This window comes from Anas platyrhynchos, chromosome 2 (assembly GCF_047663525.1).
Source record: "Anas platyrhynchos isolate ZD024472 breed Pekin duck chromosome 2, IASCAAS_PekinDuck_T2T, whole genome shotgun sequence".
NCBI classification, from domain to species: domain Eukaryota; kingdom Metazoa; phylum Chordata; class Aves; order Anseriformes; family Anatidae; genus Anas; species Anas platyrhynchos.
Genome location: NC_092588.1, coordinates 72,617,606 through 72,645,539, shown reverse-complemented (window position 1 = coordinate 72,645,539; position 27,934 = coordinate 72,617,606). Strand labels below are relative to the sequence as shown.

The 27,934-nt window shown below is 43.1% G+C and overlaps 1 protein-coding gene and 1 long non-coding RNA gene across 8 annotated transcripts in view; one reads left to right on the top strand and one right to left on the bottom strand.

The window, feature by feature from the left end:
* The window catches only part of GRB10 (growth factor receptor bound protein 10), a 148,475-nt gene that overhangs the window by 11,172 nt on the left and 109,369 nt on the right, over window positions 1-27,934 (bottom strand). For all 7 annotated transcript variants that reach the window (XM_072034924.1, XM_038173623.2, XM_072034919.1 and 4 more), the window contains 6 exons: window positions 16,421-16,577; window positions 10,535-10,650; window positions 7,673-7,747; window positions 4,038-4,175; window positions 3,305-3,415; window positions 1,594-1,692 (listed from right to left, as the gene is read on the bottom strand). In XM_072034924.1, the coding sequence (XP_071891025.1) occupies window positions 1,594-1,692; window positions 3,305-3,415; window positions 4,038-4,175; window positions 7,673-7,747; window positions 10,535-10,650; window positions 16,421-16,577 (696 nt within the window). The remainder of the gene's footprint in view (window positions 1-1,593; window positions 1,693-3,304; window positions 3,416-4,037; window positions 4,176-7,672; window positions 7,748-10,534; window positions 10,651-16,420; window positions 16,578-27,934) is intronic.
* On the top strand, window positions 14,961-16,412 carry LOC140001915 (uncharacterized). The gene is made up of 3 exons (XR_011807695.1): window positions 14,961-15,133; window positions 15,563-15,757; window positions 15,859-16,412. It is a non-coding gene; the product is annotated as an uncharacterized lncRNA (long non-coding RNA).

The window sequence follows — 27,934 nt, the reverse complement described above, 5'->3', positions numbered from 1 at the left end:
GAGGAACGGGTAATTGTAACAAAGATTTGTCACATCTTGGGCCTGGACTAACAAGACCAAGTTTGAAAGGTGCATGGGTGGGGGATTCAAGATGTTCATGCAACACTGACGGTCTCTGGAGCTCCTCCTAGTCCGTGCCACACCTGGAGCAGGAAGCGACAAAACCTTGCACTTGTTTTGAGACACCCGCTCCCCTCAGTGCCCAGGTCACAGTGTGGGAGCACACCTTCAGCAGGGGGTCCTGCGACAGTGGTGGGAGGGAGGGCATTGTGCTGGAGAGCTCAGGAGTGGAGCAGAGCACAGTGGCTGCTGGTGCTGCCTGCTGCTTAGACAGGAAAGGCCACTGCAGTCATTTGGGAGAGACAGGCCAAGCAGACGGAGCCCACGCTGGCCTCAAGACACATCCAGACGTAACCTCAAAGCTGCGCCCCCATCCCAGTGGCTTGCTGGCAGTGCTCATGATGACACATCCCATCTTGGGCACAGCCTGGCACATGGCGGTCCCCAGCAGGACACGGTGTCCTAGCAGGGCCACATCCTGGCCTCATCCCCGCCACAGTGCCTGGGGCTGGCCCTGCTCCCTGACATACAGCAAAGGGATTTTTTGGCTGGCCCTTTCCAAGGGTCTGGAATTATGAGTTTACTATAGAGAGAGCCAAAGCTGGCTGAGCTCAAGGTTTTCATTCCTATTTTGGTGGATATGTATCTAATACTGGGTACCGCCGTACCAGTTAATACATGCCTGTATTTTCTTATTATATTTTCTGCGTTAGACTGACACAGAATAGTGAAGAGTAGGATAACTGCATGGAAGAGAAGTGAGATTTTAATGGGTAACACATGAGAGAGCACGTGCCCATATTTCATTTATTGTATTTTTTTGTATTCCCTTTAATATGAGGGAGGATTTAAAAAGGTATGAAGAAGGAGGTGATAGTAGTTTTCAAAGCAGCATCTTCAGGGATAGACTAAAAAAAGAAAAAAGGAAAAAAAAAGCCTTCTGCATATTTCCCTACAAAGATCAGGAAGTTTGCTGCTTCAAAGAACACAAAATAATCAACTTTCTCCTCAGTTCTTCCTATTCTGATTTTGTTTCAAAAATCTTGTGAAGCGTCCTTCCATGTTATCAAGAAATTTCATTCTTTGCTCTCGGATATGATTAACTTTCACCCAGAGACAGCATGGCTTATTTTTGTTATTTGTTTTGAACTTGGTTTTGAACCTTCAGAAAACTGAAAAAAATGCAGATGCTGTCGATAGCACTCTGCTCTAGCTGAGATGTTCTCTTGCCATTACCAAAATGTTTTCTTTATGATACTTGCAAATACCTTGTTAAGCAATTTTGTCAGTTCATTCACATATCATAAATTTGACTCAAAACCTGAAAGTGTACTTAATTCACATGTGCAAGGGATTCATCTCAGTGCTGTGCTTGAAAGCTCTGGAGGGACAGATCTATCTGGCGTTTTGCTCTTGTCCCTGTTGTTTTGGAGGCAGATAATGCTTAAGAACATACAGGTATTTTCTGACAAACAAAATGACAACTGAAACTTAACTACAGGTGTAACTCTATTCATACAAGAAATCTGATACCTTGAGGAGTCGAAAGGCAGTCATCCAGCACGTCCTGCTTTGCTCATCTTCAGCACACAACAACCTCAGTTCCTTTGTTTCATTTCTCACTCTGTTGGGCTATAAAGCATTAGAAGGAATTCAGTGACATTCAGTAGAAAACCAAAACCAATGAAATTTTCCTGTACAGTAAAAGCAGCTACAGTATTCATCTAAGAACTGGTCAGAGAAAGCTCGTATCACCCTGAATTAAAGCTCAAAGGAAGCTGAACATGTTTTGAAAGAAATCACTTTCTCTGATTGATCCAGTAGGATAAACTTCAGTGCCCTAAAATACTCTTGAATTCTTGCAGTTTGTAGGAACAAGGCAGTCAGGCCATTTCAGAACCAGAACCAAGGCATGTGCATTTTCTTCTTTAAACTGTGAGAACTTTTATTAGCCCCAGTTACAAGCTGGAGACCGAAAGCTTCAGTAACTGATCCTAAGCTGCACTGAAGCCTCACAGAATCAGATCTCTCCCTTCCATACCCTCATTTTGTTTTACCATTTTATCATTTTCCCCTAAGTCATTGCCCTCTCTGGAAAATCTCCTGCAGTTTCAAGTTTTTTCTGCTGTTCATGTTGAGATTTTTACATAGCTCCCCAGCACTGCTGACCATACATGAGTGGCCAATATCTGTAGGGAAGACAATTGCCTTTGTCCAGAACAGCCAAGAAATGCCTACGTTGCCATGATGCCGTACTGCAGAGAGAATGACTGGACTCTTCCCACTGAGTGCTTTCCCAGACGTCTGCTTCCATCAGTTCAAGATCTGTGCTGCAGCCAGTCTTTACTGTGAGACAAACCCATATTGTCTAGCTCTGAAGCAGCTGCTAGGAAGGTGGCTACTTCATTTCTTCATAACACCAGCTCATGGCCTTATTTGCTTGTCAGAAAGTGAGATGGAGATTTGAAGTAATTTTTTTATTTTTTTTTTTTTACTGGCACATCAGTGGTAGTACATAAAAGGAACAGCTATGGATGCAATCTAATCAGGAAAAAGATAGCTTACTCTGCCACATCTTACTCTTCTTCCTCTGTGGGAATAAGCTGTGTGAGTATATGCACATACTAGGGAAAGAGTACCTGTAAGGGAGGCAGTACTGATAATAACCCTAATGCTAAAATTCCAGACTTCTACCTGATCTGATTGTTCTTGCAAAAAATACAATCCTATCCATCAGCACAATGGTTCTTTAAATCCTCAAAGACAACTGCTTATTCTTATTTCCATTTTCCATGACAATCCTCTATTTTAAAGAAGAAGACTGCAAACCTCTGGCCTATAGTAATGGTACAATTACACCCGATCAGATCTTGATCCTTGTTGCTATATAGTTTTGGTGCTCACTGGCCACAGAAACTTTGCTGTTCGGTTAGAGTACTAGGAAAAAAAGATTTCATCTGTGAGGTGAACCAAGGCCATCTGACAGGCACACCATGCTTCTGCTCTGAGCTGATCCTGTTCAGAAACTTCCCAATCCAAAGAAGCACCAGACAATGTGTTAAAAGTGTCACATAAAATGATGGCAAGATTCACAGGACATGCCTGCCAAACGAAAGACTTTAAAGATCAGGTCTTCCTGACAGAAATACTTGCAGAGTTTTACACACAAATCCCATTGAGCTGGGCTGGGTCTGAGCTACCAACACCATCCTGCACTCTGGAAGAACTTCACAAGAAGATTTACCTTTATACAAAATCCATACTCTGCAGGTGCATTGTACAACTTCTTGCCTGCTATCAACGAGAAGATATTGCTGTCTTCTAGGTCAGCCAACAACTGCAAATGTCTTGGCTCCTGCGGAAGTAACGGGATACAGTACATGTAAGAATAAGCTTCTGGAACACCTTGCTGCAAGCTTTGCAGTCTCTAAAGACCAACATCCAACAGAGGGCAGTGTATGAACGCTCTGCTCCTCTCAGACAGCCTGAAGTGGACATTGCACATTGCCTCTCAAGTATCAGCCTCCTATCCGAAGGCGTTTTATACGGGAAGCTGACAAAATACTTATTCAAACACATTGAATTGGAAATGGCATAACCTATTTCATTGCTTCTGGGAAATCTGAAAATTAGATAATGCAAAACGTTGTTTAAAGTATCATTTAAAATAAATTCATGAACAACATGTTTAGAGAGTATGATTTCTCTTGCTAACCTTGTTAAGGTGACTTCAGCAACGACAGTTCTGCTGTCTGGCTAGTATGATTTTATTATATAACAATATTACAAAGCTATTGTCATGCACTGAGAGCCCAGGACTTGTTTTCATTCGATCATGGCTTGCTTATCCTTCCCTATGCAATAAAAAGGGGAAACACTTTGTGCAGATATTTAAAAGAAAGAAAAAAAAAAAAACACTGTAAAAGAAGAAAATCCTTTCTCATGCTAGTAATGTGCAACTTCTTTTTTAATCTTACCTTTGAAGTTCCTTTTGTAGAGCAATAAAGTCCTGATCTCCTCAAACACACATACAATTTCTTCCATGATTTCCTACCCAGCTCTTTCACATGCAAGAAACCTTGTATTTCAGGGCAGCTACTGGAGTTTAAAAAGTTCTGTTGGAGAGGAAAATGTAAGTGATGATTGTGTCCTACACATTTATCATAAAATTGGCACTGTATTTGCAGAAAAGAGAAGCAAATGGCAAGTTATTTCACAGACTTTGGCCACGGTTTCACATTATGCTTAAAATGACCTATGTGTTTAAACTGATTTACAACCACAATGGATATTCCTTCTCCTCCCCTCACATCTGTCTGGCTAACTCTTCCTGCCACCTCCCTGGTGTCACAACTAGCAATTTCAGTGACGCAAAGCCAGCTGAGCTACTGTTCAAACCGTCCCCAACCCAAGTAGACTTGTCCTGACAGATAAATGAAGTATGCCAAGACATCCAGCCTCTGCTCACTTTTGAGGGGAGGTAATTCAACTGCACAGCCAGGAGCACAGGACAGCAGCCCCTCAGTGGCAGCTGCAGGCAGGTTGGTTTGAATACAGACGTGAAACAGGAGCCTTAAATAGCATGTTTCTCGGGCAGAATTCCTCTATTTATTCCAGTGTACATCTCTCTAGTGCTGTAAAAACAATCGGTTCAAGTTTATGCACTGACGTTTTCCTGTTTTCTGTGTGGATACTTACATGTCCAAAAGGCTAACCATTTATCTGTATCCCCATTCTACTTGTATTTGGCCCACAGGGACACAAAGTAAGCTTATTAATTCTTTGAAGAAAACAATGCCTCGCCACAACAATTCTGCCAACTAGTCTAAATTGGAAGCATTGGCCAAAATCTGCAACTTTATCCAGAAGTTTTAGAATGGGAACAGCCTACTGCAGGATTTCCCACACCAAAGTCCTGTACAGTACACATGCACCTGCCCCAGGACAAGACGTAAGACAGACAAAAGTATTTAACTCAAACGGAAACTTGGAGCAGTAAAATAAATGTCAGCAATTAGACTACGCTTCCAGATCCAGAAGTATGTAAGTTAAGTTCTTGACATAATTAGAGGGATCACATATGGAATCATTTGATTTGCAATACGTCAAAGGAAGGAAGTAATAACTATGGTTAGCCAGCTGATGGATTGTTCCCTTGCTGCAGTGGGCTAGATTTTTAAATGACAGAGGGCTTAGTAAATAGGTTAAATACCAAAGTCTTAATAAATTCAAATAACAGGAAGAAAAATCCATAAGTGTAGTTGGCCTAGATGCCTCTGAAATTTTTGGAAATTGTATTACTTGGTGGACAGTGCTAAAATAAAGCAAAACCAAAAAACGGTTCGGAAGAGAACAGTCACTTTTCCTGCTATTTGTACTACAAACCTACTTCTTAACTGTGAAAGGAAGAGACAAAGGGAGAAAATATTCTCTCTAGAGAGACAGAAAAACTATAGTCCAGCTAGTTGAACCAACAGTAAACTAAGATGCATGCTTTTTGCATATCTGAGCAAGACTGACACTAGAGAAAACAGACACCACCATCATTAATGCTGTTGTTAAGACTAGAAGTAATAGCTTTTAATGCAGTACATATTTGACATGATGTTTAATGTCCTTTCCTATTTCCTGTGTAATTAAAAAAACAGTGCACTCCATGTCTGAGGTAGCCTCAGATGCAACATGCTTAATGACTACTAGACTGCAGGAAGTTTACCTTCAACAAATTACAACTGTCACTGAAATTATGACAAAATAGTTGTATGGTTTTTAAAAAGAAAAGGGTACTTAATATAAATGCGTTAAGTAAGATTGATTTTTACAGTTATACAGTAAACGAAAGAGAATGTATCCATCCTCTTTGCCCAGCTCTCTCGCACTGTTAACCTCCATGAGTCATGCTTTTTCAGGACTGTACCTAACTGAACCTTCCCAGAAGCAAACTCTTGTATTTCACAATGCTGTATGGTTTTCCTTTCACTACTGACTAACTTGCACTATGTTCCACATTTTTTCCTCTTCAGAAACATCTTCCTCTTTTATGGAGTCACGCTTCTTGTGTAACAAGCAATCTTGAATCTCCACTTATACTGCTGGACAAAGGGTCCAAGGGACCTCTAGTCCTACCAGGCTGTGGAAATGTCTGTTCGTACCACTTTGGTTTCCTGATTACCACCAGATTTTAGATAAAGCAATGGAAAGAGTGCTTGCCCATTCCAAGTGCTTTCTCTCTGTCTGGCCCACTTCCCTGCAGATCATCCAGACCGAGTAAGTAGGCCATGAAGTACTTGCGTGGCAGTATGAGGGAGAGGTTCCCGCTCTATAAGTATTTAACGTGCCATGAAAAGCAGGGTCCCAATTAGGGAAGTACGAGTGCAAAGTTGACCAAGGGCATTTAACTTCATTGCATGTGACTTTCATTTTTAATTCCAGGAACTGGTTTGATTTTTGTTTCCCACACGAAAGTGCACGCAAACAGTTTAAACTCTTTTTGGTGAACCTGGAGCCAGTGTTTAATAGATTCTGAAGTGGTTACAGGTCAAAATGAATGCATTAGTTCAAAAGACAGTAGAAACTTGTTTTACTTAAACAGATAGTAAAATGAGTATTTGCAAATATGCAGAATGATAGAAATGAGGCTAAAATCTGTTATTTGTATTTGTACTTTCTTTTTATGTTTGTGCTTTCTGCTTTGTAATTTTCCTGCGTTATTCACAGTACTGTCTTCCAGGTATCACTGTATTATACTCTTAATAGAGCCCTTAACAATGTGTTTTAATTTGGCCTCAACACATCTGTGAGCTGAGCAAATGACTAAGGTGAAAAAGATTTAGATGACGGGTTTTAGATTGGCATGCTTAAATTTAAGGTTTAAGTGGATGAGACACTGGCCAGGGAGGCAACCCTGCAGCACCATCCTTAGAGGTCAGCCGACTGCACCACAGCTCCTTCATGAGCAAGCAAGGAACTGTGCAGTAGCATCAAAACGTCAGTATTAACTCAGGGACATGCCACTGCCACACAGATTACACAACTCTACCAACATACATACATAAGGTACACACACCTGCAGTTTAACCTGGGGAGCTTTAAGCATTTACTCAGGAAACAAATGATACATCTAGATTTCTGTAACTACCTGCACTTACTTCATTTACTTCAAAAAAATACCTGGCATGTCAGACTTGTGTCTGAAGTACAAACTAGGACCTCTACCTGAACTAATGAAAGAAATCAGCAAGGGGATGGCAGCCACTAGCACAAAAACACTAGAGAAGGTGAGAAAGTTCTTTTGTGTCTTTAAGTGGACAGGACAGCATTACACAGAGGTGGCTGCCACTGGCTTCCTGTAGAGTGGTTACCTGAAAAAGCTGGATAATAATGGAACAAATACTTATGAATATAGCTATGAACACTTCCTGTTTGTAACTTACACCTCAGTGCCCCTGGGTTAGACCTCTGTCAGATATTTTCATCGTTAGTGACATATGCTAACTAACTACACTGGTCTTTCTCCGATCAGCTATTTCCAGACCACTGAATTCTCCCTTCCTTCCCCTCAACCTCCCCCCTCCGGTTCCAAAACCTTGTGCATATAGATAACTTACAGTACCTGCAAAAGTTGTGACTGGGGAATACTGCCATTTGTTTGCTGGCACCAGGCAACCATTTGCTCTGGAAAGAAATTCTAGAGACAAAAAGAAAAGACAAGTTGAAGTCACGCTATATATTGAACACTTTTATATAGAATCAGTGGAATTTTCTTTCAGTCAATTTTGTGAAATTATCATTCTTAAATCAATTTGGAGATCCCCTTTTAAAGAAAATAATACTAGAGCTTTCAGGTGAAATTCTTCCTTTCCTTCTGCTCAACAAAAGCCATAAACCAGGAGGCAGAATTTGGATTTTTAAGTATCAGGTACACAGTATTTCATAAGTGCATTTTCTCAATGCTTCCTCTTCTCCTAAGGGCTTTTTTTGATCTCTAGCAGCCTTTACTTTCCAGGGAAGGAGAAGAACAATGATCCTGCAGGTTGGGCGCTCAATGACTCCTTGCTTATTGCACATTCTGCCACCAAATTTCTTGGTTTCCCTCCCCCTCCAGGAAGGCTGTTTGGTGAACAAACTCTTGGTAACTCTGCTTGCCATGTGGAAGACGCAGAGCAGGAGAAGTAACGCGGTTTCTCTACATCATAGAGGGGTAAACAGGATGAAAAAGCATTAAAAGGAATCCCAGGTGGGGATGCCGCAGGTTCTCCAGCAATCACTTTTACCTTTGATTGTACTCTCCTTTTATCCAAAATACAGTTCTTCAGTGCTGCATCTGCCTGAACCTCAAACCCGCTCAGTTCCATCAGAACGCTCCCCATGAATTGCCATTCACGGCCTTTAATTATGAGGAAGAGCTCATGTGTGACTGTTGATGCTTTCACTTGGTTGTTCAACAGTCATTTATACTCAGGACTTCAAACCCTTCAATCTGTCCTTTGCAAAATCTACTCCTGTATGTTGTTATTTCAGGGCAACATAACAGAGCCTGGTATTTTTTCTTGTAATGATCAGTCAGCTACATGTTATAGGAAATGAAATACTAAAAACTTTAAAAGGACATGTGCAATAATTACGCCAGAACACTCTGTGTTGCATTCCCTGCTTCAGATGCTAGATTTGAATAATCTCAAAGCAGACATCTACCTCCTTCTCTCCCATCCTGCCATCACAGAAGAAAATACTGCTTAACACAGAAACAAGGTGCTTCTGAAGAGCTTTTATATTTCAGGTGCTCTATACAGTATCTCATTCATGCTGAATCTTTACATTGTGAAGGTCAGACAGCTGTCTGCTAAACAGATGACTTGACTTCAGGTTTTTTTCCTCCAGTTCTCCTTTTCATTTACCATGTTTAAAAACGCCTATGTAATTCAATATACTGAATTTACTATAGACAACAATTACATTAAATCATTCCTGAGGCATTTAAACATTATCTGAAGCATAAAGACATGCAGAAATGCCTGGCATAAAATAATGACTGACTGTAACAAGATGAATCACAACAAAAATTATTATAGATTAGAACACTCACCACTCTTCAGGCAATATACATTTCAGTCTTTAAGGCACAAAGAGAAGGGCTGAAGAGGAATCACCCTTCTGCCAGGTAGGTTGCACAATGAATTATGAAAGCTAACATTTACAAGCTTCTTTGAGTAGAAACAGTGCCATATGGCAATAACTACTGCAAAAGATAGGAAGCATTCGCATTCTTAAACCCAAAGAATGATTTATTCCCTGACTGCAAGAGCCTGGGACTGAATGCTAAGCATTCTGGGTTTTACTCCCATACTCAGTTATTAATTGAAGTATACCACATTAAACTGATGTGCTAGATGTTATGATACCAAACATTCTGTAAAGCTCTCAGATGTTCATAGGTTATCACATGGGAAGCTCAAGAGAAGTGCACAATTACAAGCACTCTGTGTACACAAATGTTTCAAGCAGTAAGGCAAGGCATAGGTTCTGAAACGAGCACTAGCAGTTGACAAACGTACGTGGAAGAACATGTGAGGATGCAGGCTCTGTGCCTTAGTGTCCATGAGGAAAGGAATTAATTTCTCATCTGCACCAACATCAGTGATGAGTTTTCATGTAACCTCAGGTATCTTTTTCATTCTGGCACCAGAAATGCCAGAGTGACCCAAAATCCGTTCTAACCTAGTTCACTGGATTGTCGCCCCTTCTACTGTCTCGATGGGTTGCACCAACTGACATAGGTTTACATCACTAGCCTGTTCCCACTTAATTGTTTGGATGAAATCTGAAAAATAATCCCCAAATAAGCAACTACACTGGAACCACTACAACATTCTAAGGATACTACAAAACCAGTGTTAAGTACAGTGATGATATATACTACCACTTTTCAAACATGGATAGACATGAGAGGGTGAGTTACTATGATCAGTAAAGAAGACAGAGCACACTAGTAAAGCACAGCCATATGGAAGACAATGTTCAACATGCATAATGACAAACTGGAAATTCCTTGTATGTAACAAGTGCTTCAGGGGTTACACAGAGGCGTTTCCTTTAGTACTACCCCAAGAAATTAAAAGGTTTGGATACTGTATACTATTTGATCAATTTGCATCAAATCAAGTAGCTTTGAAGATAATGAGAAAATTGCACTTCTGCTTGGTTACTTGAAGCAATAAAGATTTGTCTGTATTGGTCACTCTCCAACATGGCAATAGCCATTTTGAAACAACTATATTTGGTAACTCGAAAACACTTGAGGTTTTTAGGCTGGGAACAGAGTCCAAAGAATTTAAACATTGGTTAAAAATTCTTTGGAAAGAATTCTGTTTGTTTTTGTTTTTCTTTATAGATCTTTTAAGACCTAACAGTGCCCAGCACTATTACTGCAATCCATCCCTCTCTGTGGTGTAAACAGCTAAGTAATAAGACTCACCATGGGATTTTTGAAAAATTCGTATTTTGCGTAATTCTTCCTGAACAAAAATTTACTTTCACTTCCCATTGTGGACTCGACTTGAACTATGAGCTCATGATCTTCCAAGCACCTCTCTGTGGAGAAAGAACATAATGTTAACACATGGTCAACCAGCAGAAGAAGCAAGACCAGCTTCCAAAGAGTATGAGTAAAACAACTCAGTGCAATTCCTTTTATGAAGTTAACAAAACATTTTATAGCTTTCAAAACATACTGTCATAAGGTGTTTAAAAGAACTAGAGCTTAAGCATTACAAAGTTTAATGTTATATGGCAGAGTTCTCCTGCATCAGGGCTACGTATGTATGGACTTCTGAGAAAGGGAAGAACAAGATTTTTTGCGCGCCTCACTGCCGGGCAGTAGCTTAAATCATATGCGCTAATCTCTTCCTTGGTATTTGCTGTATCTTGTGGAACTGGAAAGACTTTAGGGGACAAGAAGTTGTGGAAAGGCCACTGTTAGGTCTTGAGCTAGCATGGAAATACAGTGTCCTATTTGACCACACTCTATAAAAATAGTTCATTTCAAGGTGAACTTCAGGCCTTTATTGTAGATGCTAGACAATGGGGTTTATTATGAAAGAGGTCACAGGATCTACTTTACAGGAATACTGACAGAGACAAATGTTTTGTACACATGACAGGGCAATTTTCTGCTCTAGATTTGGTTACAAGGTAACTCCCCATAACCACTACTTCTTTGGTCAAAAGAATGACACATCAAAGCATGAACAGATAGCTTAACAAATCCAATTCACTGAAGGCAGTTACTCAAAAGAAGGCAACTAGCCTAAGTGTACACTGCTTAATGAAATCATTATCTTGGCAAATCTTCAAAAGTTTCTAAGAAAATATGTAGGTATTTTTCAGAAGTCTAATAGTCAGAACTTTCATCTCATTTATAATAGGGAATTAAAAATGAGGTCAAACAAAAAATAACTTTCACAAAGCCCTATCCAAACCCCATGCAACTTGCTGGCCAAAGAAGTTTCTGATAGTCCCTGCCCTGCTTCCCATTCCTGAGGAATCCTTGCATTTGCATGATATGAAATGCCAGGCTGCCACCCAGGTTCCCTTGGGGTATTTTCTGGATACAGAGCAAGCAGAAATTGGCATCTCCAAAAGCAGCAAGTTCTTGAAAGTCACCTGAACTATTCAACTAGGCAAACTGACATAAGTTCCTTGAAAATTTAACCTCTCTCTGAATGATCCCATGTCTTTTAAATCTGTGTTTAGACGGTCAGTCATCACAAGCTTATTGATGACTTCAGAATTTACCATGTTTTGCAATGTCCAGCCTTGCTACAGATTGTGTTTCGAGGGGTTAACACTGAAGATATTCTGTATGTGGTGGCTCTTCCATAAAGAGCTGCTGCTTAATGCACTAGCTGCAACTCTACTTTAAAGGTTAGTTCTTTGACTACTGTACACTGGAATATTACTGCTGATATCAGTTAATTAAGGACATTTTGCACCACCTGAGCCTCCAACACCTAAACCTCTGCATTATCTAGAGGCCTTACAGGTAAATTTCAGGTATCATTGCTGATCTACTGCTATTGTCATGGTTTTAGGCAACTGCTTAAGTCAAATCTCCTCTTTCCACACCATGAGGAAGATGGGGTGATTTTGAGGGTGGAGGGCCCTTCTCTTTTTTATATTACCCTTGCCCCAGGAAACATTTAATTATATTGGTATGAATCTTCATCACAGTATAAACCCTGGAAGACCACATTCTGCTGCTAGCTGCTGCTGCTATCTCACCAAACGGAGATCTTCACTTTCCTTACACACTGAAGATGATTCCCGTGGAGGCAGGGACAAACCATGTCTTGTTCACTCTGTCTTGAGGAACTGCAGTATAGACAACCATTTGTTTTGCGTTTTGATTGTTAGTTTGGGTAAATACACCCAGTGACTGTTTATTGGAGGCTTCATATAACTGACCTAGAGGTATTTCTTCACCAGATCAAAATCCTTTTGAGATTCTGTAGTAATGTGCCTGCTGATTTAATGCTGAATGTTCATTTTGATGGTGTCAGCCAACTTGAAGGTGCAACTTTATATAGCAAGTGCATGTAAAAAAGAAGGTAGTTCTGGTCAGTTTGCTACTACTTAGTTGTACAGTTGCACTTAGTTGCACAGTTGGGAAGATCTTGCTAACTTGTACTTGGTTACTGCAAGCGGAATGAAATGCCACTTGACATGCCAGCAGCTCAACTTTAGCCCTGCTTTGAGCTTTTTGCTACAAAACCAGCAGCACAGATGTCAGTCTATTAAGTCCAATGAGTCAGTCTGTCTTCAAGTGTCATTGCAGCTAAAGTGTCCAGAAATGTCTCCTTTTCTGTTTATTGGATGGACTTAACTCAGTCTCCTCTACACGCTTCCTACAGAGGACTAGAATAGACTTCTTTTTTTCCCCCCAAACTGCCCTGTACTACTACCTAGACTTACACAGAACTGTGGAACTGATACAAGATGGGAAAATGAGATGGATGCCATACTGAACAACTTGTAGGCATGTCCCAAAATTTCCAATTGGAGAATCACACAAACGACAGGTGGACCAAAGTGTGAACTAGTCCACCCTGTTTTCTATTTTAGCAAGCACTATGTCTAACTGTTACACTTTTAATTTGTGCAGATTAAGGCAAGTCAAATTCAATACAGAGAAACAAGGAAATCAATGTATGAAACTGTGCAATGATTCCTTCTTCTAACCCTACATACATTTCAGATCTCTACTACTGTTCTTTCCTGCTTCAAGTATATTAGGTAAGATGTACAGTCAGTTCTGCAGCTGAAAATATGAGATTTGTAGGTAGGGATTCTTTCAATGTCCAGATGCATACTATCATGACAGTCTGTCTTCATTATTATTATTTCTGTTAATGTCCAATACAGATATCTGTATTATAACCCCATCCTAAACTGATGATGGGTAAGAATGGAGTAGCACATAGGGCGCATACCATGTTTTAAGGTTAGGTATATGTCTAGCTACAAACCAAATAGCGTGATCAAGTTTTGCAGACTGCTTAGATCTTGACCACAAAGCATTTTAGATACCAGTGGTAAAGCGCAGCAGGAATCATTTACACATGAAATCCAAGCGAGTCTGGTGGTAAATTGCCACACCACTGCCTCCAGTGAGAACAAAAATAATGTGTGCGACCCAATGGCTGTTTGAAGTTATTTGCAAGCACGCGTGTTGTTTGGAAGACAATCGACTATGCGTGCAAAGTAAACCAGTCAGATGAAAGTTCCTTAAAAATTGGGACCTAGAGGATCACCATAGTGATAACTACACAGCTGGCGTCAAAGATTTACTCTTGTCCTCAATCTGCCCAGCATTAAAAAGATGAACTGGTTCTGCAAACTGAGCTCTTTGGAAAGCACTATAAGGAAAGGCCAGGAAAAAAAATGATAGTGAACTTAACAAAGGAACTAGCTTCTTTCGGTGGGCTTCAGGATTACCACCTACAGCATTATTCCAGCAAGGATGTCGCAGGTAAGAAATATGTCTTCTAGAAACACAGGATTCTCGCTGCTCTGGAAACATTTTTCTTTCCACACTGCTAAATACCTACTTGTCATTGCATCTTACTTCTGCTACACCAGATGTGCTATAAGCAATCTTATTTTTAGAGGGAAAAATATGGAACATCAGACAGCCAGTGGTAACTTCACCTCCGGTGCAGACAGGTTACTACCTTGATCTGACAGTACCTGAGATACACAGGAAAGCACTTCAGCTAATGAGGACCTAGAAGTGTGCAGCCATATAACAGAAAATTCAAACTGCAACCAAAACTGGGTGGACGCATGGAAGTTGGTATTTGAAGTTTATTGTGTATGCCACAGTGAATACTTTGGTCCCTGAATAGAAGAACCTGGATGTCATTTTATTCCATAATATGAACTCTTTCATCCCCTTCTCTGTCCACATCTTCCAAATACTGCACGTATGAAATCTGTATCTGAAACATTTTAGCACTCTTTGTTTTACACCCTCAAGCAACGCATTACGTTTTTACGTGGCCCGGCTGCATGGCCTACAGAGGACAGTCCCGGAGTGGTCCTTGAAGAAAAAGTTTGGTGGCTGCTGCAGTCATAATCTGCACCCTGTATTTCTTAGGACAGCTTGGGCCCCGCTTTGTGCTTCACTGTGAGCCAGAGTTCCAAGATGGGCAGGTTCTAATGTATATAAATGCAGCCTGATAAGTATCTTGCTCTTTTCCCATCATTGTTAATTACCAAGTTATTTGTGTGTAAACAGAAGCTTTTGATTTCCTAATCAGCCTCCTGCCCGATTCATTCAGAGATGTCACACACCAGAGTTTGACAGCACAATTAGTCACCATGGAAGCTATTGTGATGTCACAAACACTGAATTGTGGCATCATTGAATGAATCTGGCAGGAGAAGGATGTTGGTTACAAAGGAGAAGGCTTCTGTTTACACAATACCTTGGTAATCAGCAATGATGGGAAAGGGAATATAGAAAAAGGGAGCCTGGTAGTTTAATGAGCATTGATAAAACTCAACATTTTTAAAGGTTGGTACAAGTGTGCATGTGGCATATTAAGCGAAGGGCATAAAGATTCTGTAATTTATACCTTAATTCTTCACCTCGTCCTATGTCCTCAGTATATCACAGACATATACACGAGTGCTTCATGTTAAATTTTTCACAGATTTATATATTAGGAGAGATACCCAATTACAACCACTAAGTTATCAGAATATCCTAAGATTTTTAATTGTTATTATTTTGTAGTGCTATTCCACAGAGCAGTGAATTTATCTGTGTTTAATAGTATCAGTGTGGGGCATTACATTTCCGGCAAATTCTTTCTTTTTTTTTATTTGTAAGGGTTCCGAATTGCATTTTCAGACATAAAAAACCTCTATTAGCTACAAATAGCATTCACAATTCCAGTGCTGGTGATTGCAGCTTACGATTTGTCTTCCCCCTATTTTATAGAAAAAATTCACCATCAAGTGTATCGACTAATACTCCAAATGCTCCACTTTTAAAAGCGTTATTCTACGGTAGATGGAATTATAGATAGCGCATCCAGGCAATATGCAGTTGCAAGCTGCGCATCAGAGCCCTGCAACTAATCAGTGCCACAAAATAACAGGAAAAGCAAGACTGAATAACATAAGATTCTTTCAGGTACTGTAATTAAACCAATTCGCGGTGTTATTTAACTCCCCACAGTTCTTCCTCTTGCTGCCTTCTTGAAACTGTAACCATGACACCTTAATTTCAATCAGGTGGAGGAGCGGCTGCCTGGGGAGCAGATGCCACCGCTGGTCCAGGAATTGCCCGTGTGCGGCGGGTGGTGCCACCATTTTTCCCTTCCTGAAGTCAAGTTTAGCCGCCCCCCCGCTCCCCGCCCCCCCAGCATGTCTAGCTTTCATAAGCGGTACTGGAGGTATGCGGAGCTGAGTCTGTTCACCCAGGTCTCCCAGCTGGTGATGAGCTGAGCTGTTTCGCAGGACCAGTGCTCTAAGGATCAAGCTTAATTTGCCTAAGCTGTTTATTTGCAATAGCTTCAGACACAGCAAGGTAGCAACAGAGCGCTAGCGTGAAGATTAGACAATTTTTATATTTTTTTTAAATAAAAATAGAGGATGGGAAACAAGAGAAGGGCTTAAAATGGCTTAAATGCTTAACACATCAAATTGTAATACAGAAAAAGCATGTACGTGACTTCGGCTAATTTCACAAATAAAAGCAGTGGAAAGAAAACATTCCAGCTGGAAGCACATTCACATGAATCACACATATTTCATGTTCCCAGGTAACCATGCCACCCCTTTGACCGTTCCCTACCTAATCCTAGGTGAGGGTGATGCTCCACTAGAGTCCAGCTGTTATCATCCACACAATGACTTTTGTAAACGAGCAGCTGACAGAGGTCCCTGGCTGTCATGTCTGCTAGAATCTCGACCACTTTGCTTGTTCCATCTTCACTAAAGACTTTTACATCCTGCAACATAAAGGGTACACTTACAGATCAACAGCTCTGGAAACAGGTAAACCGCCCAGCTACCGCGGAAACGCGTCCTCGCCGTGTCAGGGGCTGGAGCAGCTCGGCAGCCCGGACGCAGGACACGGAGGACGGACTTTTATAACACTTTGCAGTGATGCCCCTGGCCTCCTGCCCCCCCACCCCCCAACACCTCCCTGCGCTACGCGAAGGTGAAGCAGCGTTAATATGACCACAGACACAGGAAAAAAGTGAGGGAGCAGGTTCTTTATCGAGCTGTGCGAGGTAAGCAAACATGAAACAGTATCAGGAGAGTACTTCTGCAGCAGTGGGTACAGGAAATTAAATGCAGTCGAACACACACACAGTTTTCTTTGCGGTCCAGCTGGAGGCCTTTGGGCATTTACGGAGTAACAGGCCAAGACCCCGCAGATTAAAAATGGCTCTTCTCATTCCCCGCTAACTTTGGATTGTTTTGCTCGGGGAAGTCCCGCTCGCGGCCCAATTAGCCAGCACCGTCCACGCATTTCTCTCCCTTTCCCCGACTTCTCCTTTGATCCTGGCTTTACAGTAGTTGGAAACCAACCGTGCGTGCCCTGCACATCCCAAGTATTAATGGAGATGAAAGAACAAGTCAGGAACCTTCTCCCCACCTCCTGAATTACAGGGATGCTCTCCTCTTTGCATTGTTCTGCTCAGACAAGATACACTTGCTGCAGAATTATTTCTCGCCGCGAACGCGCAGGTTCACGCTGTAGATTAACTCCACGTCCCCAGCGCTCTGCATCCTAGCCAGAGAAGACAAACCTTAACCAGAACCTGCAGGGTAATTCGAGATGGAAAATCTTACCTCAACAGCACGTAAAAGGCAGCAGTCGGAAGAGCAAGATGGCATTTTAAATAGAGGTTGCCTCTTGAAAGAGAGTTTGTTCTCTGCCTCTCCCAACCCTCGGCGGACTACGGCTGCGCGCCCGGGGTGGCTGCGGTGTCAGCGGCTCACCGCGCTGTACCTGTCACGTAGCCCCTGCCACGGGGACTGTTTCTGGGGAGGGAGACAACTCCGCCGGAGCTCCACTCAAAGGGTTACACGCAATCTTTGCGGTAGTGAATCAAACCACACTGTGCAGACCAATCCTGGCCCTCCCTCTGACTGATGTAATCATTTCCCACACACTATCAGACTTCCAAATTATTCCCGCCCCCCCCAACAACACCACAACACACTCACACAAACTTACAAAGGAAACACGCTTTTACGACCGACCGCCGGCCGGAGAAAACCCCAAAAACTTCAAAGGGAGGGGGGGGACCCCGCGCGCTCCCCGCCACCCCCCCGGGCAGCGGCCGGTGCCACCCACCCGCACCTCCTCGGGATGGCGCCGGGCCCCGGGCCCTGCGAGCCAAACTTTGGGGCCCCCCATCCTGAAGGTGCCCGTTCAGGACGAGCCGGGCTCTTTTGGGATGGAGGGAGGGAGGGGGAACCCCGGTTGCCGTCACCCTGGGGAAGGCATGCGTGCTGCTCAGCCCCGGGGTGCCCCCCGGCTTTGTGCCGCCCCCGGGTGCACCGGGTGCTCGCCGTGCCCCCAGCTCAGGTCCGGGGTGCCCCGGTGAAGGGAGCAGGGTGGGTGAGTGGCAAGCAGGCAGGCAGCAGGGCAGGAACAGGCTTTGGGCTTCTCAGCTCTTTCTGTAAGGAAGCCAAGGTGCCCTGGGTGGGCTGACTGCACCCCACAGCTGCCCAGGGCCGCAGCTGCCCTGCAGCCTGCCTCAGCCCACCCCAGGGCACCGCTCCCTCAGCCTCAGCCCGCTGCTCCTCACCTGCCGCTCTGCTGGCACCGAGGCAGCAGTGAGGGCAAGCTGACAGGAATGGGAAGACTTAGCGGAGTATGGACAATGGAAGAAACCTGCCTTTGCTGCCCACTTACACCAAGCTCCCTTGGCGTGAAGTGTCCCACCCCGTCACCCCTTGCCTCACGCAAGAGCTGATGCTGGCTGCCTCGAGGTGCGACAGCATCTCATGGCAGCCATGGGGCATGGGGCTGCTGCTGCTGCTGCTTCGTGCCACCCAGCTGTAGCACCATGCTCCTCCGGCCCACCTGCCAGGCACCCCAACACTCCCACAGCAGAGTCACCATTAGAGGTGGGCCATCAGCACCCCTGTGATCGGCCCCCAAGGCCAGCCGGCAGCGGTGCTTTCTAAGGGCTCCTCTAAAGCTAGGGGACCAGCACTGGGTTGAGTGGGCGGCCCGGGTGCAGAAATGAGCAAGTTAACATCACTGACTATTAATAGTGCTGTGTTTGCTAGCAAGGACAGCACAAGGCCACGTATCACCGCTGACATCAGGGATATAAAAGACTACATCAGGAGCGGATGTAACGGCCTGAGCTGAACCCTACGACAGAGGACAAGAGAGACAGAAGTGAGATGAAACCCCACGCCTCTGCGGAGGCAAGACCGCAATGGTCCATAAGAGCCTTATGCCAAAGGCGAGGGGATTTTATGTCCCCGCAGCACGCTGCGGAGCATGACGTGTAACCACAATGCAGAAACCGGCCTGACGAAAATGATCCAGCTCCAAACTTTCTGATGCTTTCAGCGACAAAAGAGGCAGGTAACAGGATTCCTGTACCGCAGATGGGACTTGGAGTGAGCTGGTCCGATCCAGCCCTCTTGCACTCCCTATCATTTTTTTCTTTCTTTCTTTTTTTTTTTTTCCAAGGAAGAACCCACCACTTTAAGATGCGAAGGGCTCCCCATTCAAACTTCTTTCCACCAGAAATATTGTTTCACTTGCAAAATTGATCCAGGGCTTAATATCTCCAAAGCAAAACGAAGCAGAACTCATTCTGAATAAAATACTCTGATAATGAAAACACTTAGCCTGAAGAGGGGGTTCAGAAAGTTAGTTTGACACTTTTGCCCTGCATCGCTCAGAAAAATGCAGTGAAATGCAACAGCAGACTGCCTGCAACAGTGATTTACAAAAGGCCCCAATTACGTCAGCAGCACAAGGCACCTTCTATTCAAAATTAAGGTTAAGAATGCTAAGCCAACCAGAGCGCTATATTGGCTGAACATTCAGTGCTTTACAGTGCAGAGGAGCAGATAACAGACTGCACCATTGTTCTGCAAGGAATTCTTCCCCCCAGCTTTCTTTCTTTCCTTTTTTTTTTTTTCTTTTAAAAGACAAAGACTTAAAAATTAAAAATTTAAAAGAACATTAATATTCATCACTTCGCTAGTTTCATATAATGGGTCGCGTACCACGAGTACCCTCATCGTTATTTCATCTTATAGCCTCAGCTCCTCAACCTCACGGTACCAAGTGGAATATTTTGTGTGCATCAAGTAATGCAAACATTATAAGGAACGAGGACAAAAAAACAAACCCGGTCATGTCACAGTCACACTACTTTCTTCCTGCTTCTCCACTTTTCTATTTGTACCATTTTCTTTCCTTTTTCTGCAAAGGAAAACTTATGACTGTATACAATTATCATAAAAAAACCCTCAGGCTTTGAAGTGAAGTTATGCTGACAATCTTCGGCATCAAACGGATCCAAATTTGCATTCTACAATCTGAAACAGATCACAGCGTAATTTATGCCAGTGCTAACCAACCTTTGCTGGCCTGGACTATGACTCCAAACTGAGTATAAGGAGAGAGCACCAGTTACCAGAAGGGCCGTCCAGTTGAAAACTAATAGGTAAAAGGTTCTGAAAAAGTTTTGCTTTCTAACAGCCAAAGATCAGACACGTCACAGAAAGTCATTAAAACACACTGTAGAGTCATTTCAGTTTTCTGTCATACCAAAAGCCGCACAAACTGAACATCAGTCCGTCAGGTTTTGACTTTCATCCCCTGATTTCACTCGTTTGTTCAGGCATGAGACACATCCCATCAATGATGTCGATAAAAAGAAAACTGAAGTGAAACACATGTACCTTGCACAGGCAGAATGTGTGATTTGTTCCTGAAGGCACCTATGTAACAGGCAGGTAGGTACACTAAGATTGCACTTGCACTTTCCACTGGAACCCCGTTTCGATGCGATCATTCATTTTTTTCCAAAAGCTTTCTGCACTCATGGGCTTACAAGAGTAGGATCAGAGCCGCTGGAGAAACCGGGAAGCTTTCAGCCAACTCAAAGCTGCTGAAGACTCAAGCTCTGCATGCACTGCACCCTTGAACTGCTATTTGCCTAGCTGAAGAGGTAACAGAAAAGTCAGGGCTTGCTTCCCAAAGGTGGGAAAGAAAAACCTCCAGGCATGCTCTGAGCACACCTGACAGGCAGGCAGCCCCGTCAGCCCCACTGGCACCCTGGAGAACCACCCAGTCCCCCCTTACTTGCCCAGCAGCACTGAGGCAGCTTTGTAAGGCGAGGGAATTTCAAGTGCTGCAATGAAATAAATATATAGGTCAACCCTATGGCTCTTTATGCCTCCTTTGTTACACAGCTCATGCAGGAAAGAAAGCCCTTCAGACAAACAGCAGCAGTAATAGCAATAAATTGCAGATAGGACCACTTATATACAAGTCATTAGACAGTACTTATTTATATATATAAAAAAAAAGTGAGTTATTTGATCACTGCTTTTTTTTCTTTTTTTTTTTTTTTTCTCCCTCTACATACAAACATAAAACCCTAGGAAATGCTGAGGTTAAGGTTCTCATAGCAACATTAACTCTCTCATCTAGCATATACTATATTTAGGTACACATTTAACAGCCTATGAACAACAAAGGAGAGCAATTGTTGTAAGATCAAGATCTTAGGCTTTGACTTTCATATTCAGAGAAGAAATAAAAATAAAAAAAAAAAAAAAAGACTTGCCAATGTTATAAAACCCTGATTGTATCCCTCTTTGCTGGGGTATCAAATTTTAAATCCATTTCCAAGAGTCAGAGGAACAACTTGACAAGAAGGGGAATCACAGTATCATCACATGTTCAGCAGTCATCAAACACCAATATTAATACCATACAATTCGTGAGGGTCGTAGCAGTGAGACAGGTTGTGGGAGCCACAGTGGTAGGGGCAGAGGAGAGCAGGGCAGGATTAACACTCAGTTCGAGTAAGCATCTATATTTGGATGCCAGCGCTTCAGAACTGCTCGTGTACAAATGCCCAGGCCCAGATTCACCCCAGGTAATTTTAGAGAGTTGAATTCCTTCTGAAGCTCAGGGAGAGAGATGGGGTAACTTAAGAGCTAAGGCACATGATAAAGGCATTTGTGTCTCTCTGCTAGCTGCAGAGAGAATCCAGGCTCCTAACTCGGGACTTCGTCTGGATACCTTAAGCTACATTGGCCGAATTCAGGCCTCAGTGACTAATCAAGCAAGCACGTCTCCCTGCACTATAGGCATAATTACAGACTGCAATTGTTGACATTTGAGCTTAAAAAAAAAATTAGCCAGTGTGTGATGTTGCATATACACAAAGCGCATTCAAAAGAACTCACACGATGAGAACATTTGGTGTCCAATTGAAGTTTAAAACCCAAACATTGTGAAAACCAGAATATTGTGGAAACAAACTGAAGCTTTTCCTCCTCTCATTCGAAAACCTTGTGTAAAAATGGCCATTTGGTATGGGAACACCTGATGAAATCTGGTCTGACTGTTTCTATCTTCTCAAAGCTTCAAGTAATAGCCCTCTGTGTAAGGTTAGGCTTGCATCATAACTGAGATGAAACTTCAAGAATCTCAGCTGTTTACATATAAGGGAGTGGACTGTGCCATGAACCTTTAAGAAAAGACTGTACCAAGAACATTTTCAAGACATAAGCACTGCCTGTGTAACAGAAGATTTATTCCAGCATGTTCTCAGCATATTTGAAGGCTGAAGGTTTGGAAACTGCAAGTTCCTACCCTGTAATTTCCATATTTTACAAATAAATAGCAGAATGCAATTTTAAGTGCTACATGCCTACATACAGACAACACACTGATTTTCTGTCAGTATCCCCCAAAGCTATTTCTCTCTCTTTCCACCTTTGGTTTGATGCTCACACGTTCAGTTAAGTCATTTGACCCATTTGACATTTTTCAGTCTTCCCACTCGATTCCTCCTATGCCTCCGGTAATTTTTAGGTAAAATAAAGGAGAAAGACTAATTTTCAATCCTTGCAACAGAGTAACAATAGGCCTTTATGAGTTTTGCTGAAGCTTCGGGGTATCTGCAGGATACTGGAGGTGAGAAAGCTTGGGAAGGAATCCAGGCAGACTCTTCAACAGCTACCCGTCCAGGAGGTGGGAAGGCACCCCAGCGACAGCCAGCTCACCCAGTCCTGAACGTGGGGTCCAGACTCCTCATGTGGCCGCAGCACCGGCAGATTGCCTCTTCTTCTTTGCCTGAGTCCTCTGCCACCCAGCATTTCCCATGACTTTTGATGGTCGGTCTGCAAATGAGTTCCTTTTGCTCCACACAGCTCCTCCCAACAGCAGTTGCTTTTCATGCAAAAACCCTTTCTAGTTTCTAGATCCTTTATGTAAGTAAAAAAGATAGTTACAGACACTGTTACACTCCTTTGATTATGTAATGAAAGACATTAAGTGGTGTTGCTGGCATTAACCTTTATCTGCCATATACTTTATTGCGCAATTTATCCCCAGATAGTTTGCAATCTTCCTCAGCTGTGCTTACAGAATGCATTATTTATCGTCTGAATTTGCTCCAAGAGAAAGGTTTACTAAAAAAAGTTCTTGCGAGCACAATACAAGTACCTAATAATCCTAGAAAGGGTAATACAAAGAAAAACCATAATAATTTCTTGATTAAAATTCTTAAGTAACCAAGCTAGTTACCGAGTATTTTAAATTGTTTTGCCATTATAAATTACTCTTTAGAAAAGGAATTATTACCACATCTTCCTTGCTGTACAGGCTTTCAACCACAAGAACCACATTAATTTGAAGCTTGGCAGACAGCGTAACAAGGCTCCGGGGAGCAGCCTTCCTTAGGATTTAGAAAAATGGTGCAGGTCCCGATGACTTGCACGGCTGCTTCTTTCCCAGGAGGACACTGTGACAACTGCAGCTGGGGCACTTGCCATTTGAGAGCCCTGGCCACGCTCTGAGCCAAAAAGCCACCTCAGTAGAGGGTCCAGCAATGTACAATTAGCTTCTCACTATGATTTACTATTGCCTGAGTGCAACCTCCACACGGGCAGTCTGCACAATGCCCCCTCCCTTCTAGGCTCGTCTGAGGAAAAAGGAGCAGAGAGGTTATGGGGCATTATCACAGGAACACCGTGCAGAGCTGCCCATACATCTGGACTGAGTGCCAGTCCTCGGTCTGCACGCACTGCCCCAGCCACATATGATTAGGAAAGGGACCGGAGACCACTTTTGAAGATGTCTTTGGAAACCAAGGATGAGTACTTGAAAATACTGCATGGGAAAACTTTTGGGGGCAGTGACTGTCTCTTACGTAGCACAGCAAGATCCTGCGTTTCTGACTGTGGTAGATGCAGTAACAGAAACAAAACAAAAACCCCGACCCCACAGTCAGGGATGATGCCAAATAAGCTATATTGGGAATGTCCAGACACGGCCAAACAAACACATCATATTAAGAACTAGTAGTTATGAAACCGGTGGTGAACAACTGCAATCCCATTTACCTAGTCTGGTAACAAAGAAATGTAAGCAAACACCATATTTTTGAGACTCAAAGGATGTAGAGCTGGTCAGAAATTACAACCTTAGAATGCAATACAGAGGAAGAGAAAGACAGACCCTCTTCCCACCCCTGTATCTCCCTCTCCTTCCTTCCTTCTGCTCCTACACCCCCCACCAAAATAAATAAATACATAAATAAGCAAATGTAATCACAAGGAGTGAAAAGGCAAAGAAATTAAGAACTTTGGAGCTTGTTCCCTGGTGCAGGCAAGAGCAGAGTTCCTAAGGTTTTCTCTGCAACTCTGAAGGCTAAAAGAAATTAAAAATAAATTAATAAAAGCAAGTTCTCAGCTGAAGCCCCAGCTCCTGAATCTGACGCTTCCTTGCCAGAGTTGGGAATATCAGGATAAAAAGAGTTTTCACAACACGTATGGAGGTGTCTTGGATTAAAAGAAGCAATTATCAAGAGTCACCTTACTACCCTCCATGTCCAAATGAAACAAAACTGATGTCACAGTCCAGGAAGTTACAACTAAGCTACAAGTCAAGAGGGGGAGGCTGTAAACCAAAACAGAAAATGAAACTTTTGGGGAAAAACTCCATGAACTTGATAGCTTCATCAGAGAAGTGTGGTACATTGCATAGGGACATGACATGGGGCTACAGCAAACTGAAGAGCGAAACCATGAAAAAGAGAGTAACTTAGGGCAGTGAAAAGGGTAACGTGAGCTAATGAAAGAAAAGGCAAAAACTGGAGAAAGACTCCTAATGAAGACTGTATATAACCTCCGGGCACGTGAGGAACAACGATTGTTTAATGGTGCTGACCTCAAGTATAAATACACTATGAACAGGCTAATGACCCTTGCGTGCTGAGAAGCCTAAGAGCTCCCGTGCACCTCGGAAATATAAATTTCCTGCACTTCAATAGCCTCAGTTGCAACTCACAACAGTTTTCCCAACAGGGCTGAGTTCGTCCTGTTCCGGCAACAGAAGAGGGATGCTTTGCAATCGGCGGTAGGCAGCGTGGTAAAGCATCGCTAATGCGTGGCCATCAGCTCCTTCCTCACTGTGCCGTCCTCAGAAATGCTGCTGAACGTCCTGTCTTCTCCCACGTTACTGGCGCTGGACGCCGGCGATTTCAAGCCGCGGGCATTGGCTGATTGTCGCCGCCTGCGGCTTTCAGGATGTTTTATAGGTCGGTTTGTCACACACAATAACGCTTCGAACAGAGCTGCTCACATTGGGAGCGTCTTTCTATGCAACTCTGTAAGCATCCGTCACTTGTGCGACCAGAATTAACCCCTACAGATCGGAGCCCGAGAAAGGTTATGTCAACGGGAGAGGAGGCTTCATGCTATCCTCTCCCCAATAAATGTGTAATTCACATTTTCAGCAATTGCTTTAATCAGCAACTGCTCCACAGAACTGCTCTGCTGTTTAAATTTTAGTAAATTATTTGGATAGTGGCGCAAAACAATGGTTTTCCCCAAATTCAAGAACGATCTACCGAAAGTTTCCAGGGCTGATGCAAAACCTGGGGATATGTCATCATGACTAAGCTGGATGTTCTCTCCTGAACGCTGCAAGCCCCATGCAAATCTCACTCCCTTCCAACCTGATGAAAGGAAGAATTACTCATTTTTGGTGGAAAAAAAGTGAGAAAAATATCGGAGAAAACCCAAGCGCAACTGTACAAGGGACTGTTCAGTAGACAACGTCTAGGCACCCCTCCCCAAAACACCTGGCGTGGAGACTGATGTTACCGAGACATTTTTCCCATCTCCCGTTATGCTGTCGCACCCCTTCAGCCCCGTGCATGCTGTGGCACCTCCAGCAATGCTGGGAGGTTTCACTCCATGCCCAGCGTCTCCAGCGCGTCTCTCCGAGGTCCCTCTCGAGGGCTCGCTCCAGGCCGTTTTGTATTCCCCTTCCTCCTAGTGGGGGCACTGCAAACAAAAAAACAAAAACAAAAAAACCCACACAACCCAACCCTTTGCCTAGCTCACAGGGACAAATTCCCTGCTGCCATGGTTACCACTCCAACTTCTCTTGTGGAACTAGAAATAAAAAAACTTCCCTGAGAACAGAAGGCTATATAATGTTAGCTCTCCCTCCCTCCCCTCACTCATCATTGTTAGCCACTAAATCAGCTACATCTGGCATATTTAATTTGGGCTAAATAAAATGTCACTAATTAAAAAGATGCCGAACAAGCAATACATGACATTACAGCAACGGAGAGCTTAGGATCTGAACGCAGCCTCTTGGAAACTGAAAAGATTCAGCTAGTTTTTACCAAAAGCTGAGAAACAAAGGCAACTAACTGAATGGTCCTCTATACAATCGTACTCTCTAGCAGCTCTCCCTTATCATCTAGGTGTACCCAGGTTTCCAAGCATCGCTTCCTGGAGCAGCAGTGGCTCAAGAGCAAAGCAGTCAGCTCATTATATACAGCATTATTAGCCTGCAAGTCTGCAGCGCTCATGCTAACTTTTAAAAAGAAGGTTACTTCGCAAAAGCTACAATGGATCAGATGTTCAGCAGGCAGGCACGCAAGCTGCTTTAAAGCACCCGTGGCCATGGAGCAGTCCCTGAGCAGCAGCAGCCTCTCCTCTCCTCTCTCATGTTCTCCGTGCTGTTTGCAGCAGCCTAATTCAATGTATCCCACACCACTCCACCAGACTAGCTCCATCCCTCCTGCCTCACAACTTGACCAACGTGCCACTTCTCTGCATCTCCTACCGCAGCTCACACCTCTGGGATATCTTCCCCCTGATGTGAACGCCGCTTCATACTGCTGACCGACACAGCTACCTGTTCAAAAGCAGCTTCTCTCACCATCAATACGTCCCCACAGATATTCTCATCATACTCCCAGACCTTTTTTTAATCTTTTTGCATACATCAGTATCAGCATTTCACTGCTACTTATCAAACAGTGCAAAGCTTCACTGCATCACAGAAACCTCATTTCACAGCCCTTAAATGTTTCCCATCATCTTTTTTGCCAGCTAGTAATATTTTATTCTAAAGCTGGACTATCCCATACGATTAGCTGAATAAGCATTCAAGTGATTTCATTTTCATTGCCTCCAAGGCTGAGGGTTTCCCATGAGAAGAGATCTTCTGTGTGCTCTGGTCCAGGTTTTCAGCATTTGTAAATCAAACTACTGTCTCCTCTTTCTGCTGGTATGATGCAGAACAGGTATCTGGCTATACATTTATTATCTGTGCTTAATTTCATTCCTATTGATGGTCAAATAAGACCCAAACATTCAACAGAGAAATCCCCAGCAATGAAGCAAACTTTAACAGAATTCTTATGAGATGTTTTAAGTAGATTGTGTTGATGATGCTGACACACGGTAGGCAATCAGCCTGTGCTAAGTAAAAAGATTACTCTTCTTAGAAACTCAGTATTCATAAATGAATTACTGTGGGCTTTATCATCACAATTCCAAATTTCAATATTAGGACAGAGCAGGAAAGCGACATATTTCAGAGCCATCATGCCTTCTACCCCTGTTTCCCATTGTAAAAGTTGAACAATCACAGAACAGTTGAGGTTGGAAGGGGCTTTTGGAGATCATCTTGTTCAAACCTCCTGCTTAAGCAAGGACATATAGAGCAGGCTTCCCAGGACCATGTGCAGAAGCTTTTGAGCATCTCCAGGGTGGGACACTCCACAGCCTCTCCAGTTCAGTTGTCCACAGTAAAGAAGTGCTTTCTGAT